Below are 3,335 nucleotides of genomic sequence, written 5' to 3' on the forward strand. Positions count from 1 at the left end.
CCTCCCCCGCCAGCCCCGGCAGCCGCCTCTCCCCGGGGAGCGCTGTCGGACAGGGGCCAGGGCATCACCGTCATGCCCGGGGGGGGGCAGAAGGGCAAGTTCACACCGCGGGAGGAACTATAAATCGACAAAAAGAAGAGGTCGTTAATGGCCTTGGTCACCTCCCGGCATCCTCTGTGCTCCATCCCACATCCCTGATGTCACCCCGCTCCCATCCCCGCATCCCGGCGGGCAGCGAGGAACCAAGCGAAAGGCGGCTAAAGAAACCTAAACCAACCCAAACGCCACCAGCTCCCCGGTTGGCCCACACCTGGAACCACGTAAAATAAAAGGAGCGACGGGGTCCGGGCTCCATCTGGGAAAGGATGAACCCCCCAAGGGGTTTCTCCAGGCCAGTTCCATAGGGAACAGCATCCGAGACCAGCGGGCAGCAGGAGGGGGTATCCCCCATGCCCGATGCCACCAGCATCACCCTGGCAATGTCATATTTATGTGTGTATATATACACATATATATATATAAAAATATTAAAAAGTATCTTTTTAATATATATTTTTCAAAGTATCTTTTATATATATCATAAAAGTACAAAGTATCATATATATAGTATATTTATACATAGTATCTTTTATTTATATATGCGCATAAAAGACACTAAATACTCCAAATACCAAAAGACACGTTATTAACCCGAGATAAACACAAAAGATACTAAAAGATATTCAATATCCATATTTAAAACCCGGATCCAGCCTGAGGGCAGCCCCACTTCTACCACCCTGAATTCAATTTAAAATCCAGCGTAACCCAACGTACAACCCCCTTCCCCCCCTTCGAGCAAATCTCCAGCGCCTTTAATTCTCTCGACGAAGCGATGCAAACCCTCCCCACGCTACGGCCGGAGAAAAATCTCTTCTTGCTCTTTAGGTTTCCTTAATTTATTTTATTTTTTTTTTTTTTAAATTAAGAGCTATTTTTGAATAGAGATATCAGACCAGGGAATGCCACGGGAGTAATTTTTTTCCGCCCCTCGCGCATATTTATAGAGGCGAAGAGGGGCCGGTGGCTTCTCCTGGCGACGCAACTGGTTTGCACGAGGATTTCGTCTCCCCTAATTAAGCATCTCATCGATGACAAGCGATTAAGGGAAGAAAAACATGGGCTGCCCCGTGGGGAGAAAAAAGGGCTCCTAAGTTTATCCCAAGCCTCAACGTCCCCAACTTTTGGGGGTTAGAAAACAAAAGGGTGGGGGAAAATAAAGAAATAAAGCCAAAACACACAGAAACGAGAACCGATGCTCAAGAGAGGAAACTTATTTATGGATAATTCCTATTGAAATAGGAAAAAATCCCACAGATGCCCTAAAACCAGCTCCAGCGAAGCTGCTCGGGCATTTTCATCGCTACCCCTCCAGCGCCCGCTCTCCGGGGCAAAACCACCCTAGTTTCGCCACTTACTAAAATAGTAATTACTACGATTATTTCTAATATCGCAGAGATTTCCAGCCCACGCTCTCTTCCCCCTCCCCGCTCTTCGCACGTCCCTCGCGTTCTTATTTCTCATCGCCGAAAATCATGGCAGAAGCAGAAATTAAAAGGCGCCTTTGCGATGGGGAACCCGAACATTTCGACGTTTCACTGGTGTGAAGACGTTAAATGGGGCTTCGCTCCTTATTAACTCATCATTTTTATCCAACCCTCGTGTGAAAGTCAGTATTGGGGCGGTTGGGCTTTACTCGCCGTATTTCACAACCCATCCTAATTATTTTTATTTTTTTCTGAGCGTCTTTCTTTCCCATTAATGGGGTTTTCAAAGATTTCAGCGGCGTATTTTTTAAGGGGCATGAGATGGTGACGCTTCCCACGCCGCCACGCTCCGCATATCAAATACTCTCGCAGGAGGGATTGCGTCACTTTAAGCAAAGGAAAAGTATACTCCTCTCCTGCCAAATTTAAAAATCCACTTAAAAAATTAATTTTAAATTTTTTGCAATGTTGGGGGATTAAAAAAAACAAACTCAAAAAGGGCAATATTTAGGTTTTTTTCTTTAATACTCCAAGGCACAATAGAGCATATACAAAGGAGGGGAGGGGGGAAACGACAAAAAAACCCCAATCAAAACACTGTTGGATCCTTCCTATAGGAGCCCAAACCATTTGCCTGGCAGCAGAATGGCTGATTTTTAACTGGTGAGAGGCAGTTTAAACCGGGCGGGGGAGCGGGCAGGATTCCCGCTCCTTCCCACCGCCCGCGTGCGTTTTAATTCCTGCCTTCGGGAAAAAAAACCCAACAACTCCCGGCGGCACCTCGAGGAAATCCCTTCCGGGAGGTGTTTTCCAGCCCGTTTCTTATCAAACTGGATTTTTAGGTGTATAAATCCATTATATTTGGTTACAAAAAGACCGCGCCACAGGTGAAGGCGGGCGCGGGCATCGGCACCTCCCGGTTCCCCATCCCCGTGACGCAGAAACGCCGGGGGGGGGACATGACACACACACGAGAGCCAAGTGGGGCTCGGGTTCCCCCCAACCCAATTAAAACACAGATTTATTGCAATTAACCGTGCCGGGGTGGATTTCACCCCCTGAAATCTCAGCGCCTCTCTGGGAATCGCCCACAACTACAAAAACCTTATATTTTTTTTTTTAGAAATTTAATGGTGGAAGGGGGGGGGGGGGGGGGGATAAAAACATGACCACGTGAGGCTCTGCTGTGTGCCAAAAATCACGTTGTAAAAATAAAATCTATAATCTACCGAAGCAAAGGCACAGCCCTCCCTTAACTGGATATATTAATATAAAGCAGAAGAGCAGAATATATTTTATTTTTTTAACCGCAAAAGCCAGCTATCAGCTTAAATTAGACCTCATTAATGTGAGGAAACTCGGGAGCCGAGCCGGAATAGAAAACTTGGGAGCTAGCTGAAAACAGCCCGACGTAAAATAAATCAGCGTTTCTTTCTGGGCTGTTTAAATGCCTTTTTTTTTTTTCCTCCCCTTTTCTTTTCTTTTTCAAACTGGGAAGGAAAAGCAGCAGCAGCACCTTCAGCTCGACGGAGAATTTAGGTAAAGATTAATTCCTTGTTTACATCCCCTTCGTACATGGTAAAGGTCAAGTCCCGCGTCCATACTATCTTCCCAAACTCCTAATTTCTGGCTCCATTGCTCTCAAAAAAAATCACCGTCGGACCCACCTAAGAGATTTACCTTAGAAATATTATAATTTTGTCGCTTGGCTTTCTTTTTTTTTGGCGGGGGGAGAGTTTTTAAGGTAAAAGAGCGTGTGATCCCTGACGAAGAAGAAATCCCGCTCCGGCACACGTGATGCCGGGCTCG

At 46.3% G+C, this 3,335-nt stretch overlaps 1 protein-coding gene across 1 annotated transcript in view; it reads right to left on the reverse strand.

The window, feature by feature from the left end:
* Positions 1-2,454, reverse strand: part of IGF2BP2 (insulin-like growth factor 2 mRNA binding protein 2) — a gene marked incomplete at its 3' end in the record, with an annotated part of 23,207 nt that extends 20,753 nt beyond the window's left edge. The window contains exon 1 of the mRNA XM_009887373.1: positions 2,396-2,454. Coding sequence (XP_009885675.1) covers positions 2,396-2,454 — 59 coding nt within the window. The remainder of the gene's footprint in view (positions 1-2,395) is intronic.
* Positions 2,455-3,335: the final 881 nt, after the last annotated feature.

The sequence above is a fragment of the Charadrius vociferus genome, unplaced genomic scaffold (genome assembly GCF_000708025.1).
Source record: "Charadrius vociferus isolate BGI_N301 unplaced genomic scaffold, ASM70802v2 scaffold406, whole genome shotgun sequence".
Lineage (NCBI taxonomy): Eukaryota > Metazoa > Chordata > Aves > Charadriiformes > Charadriidae > Charadrius > Charadrius vociferus.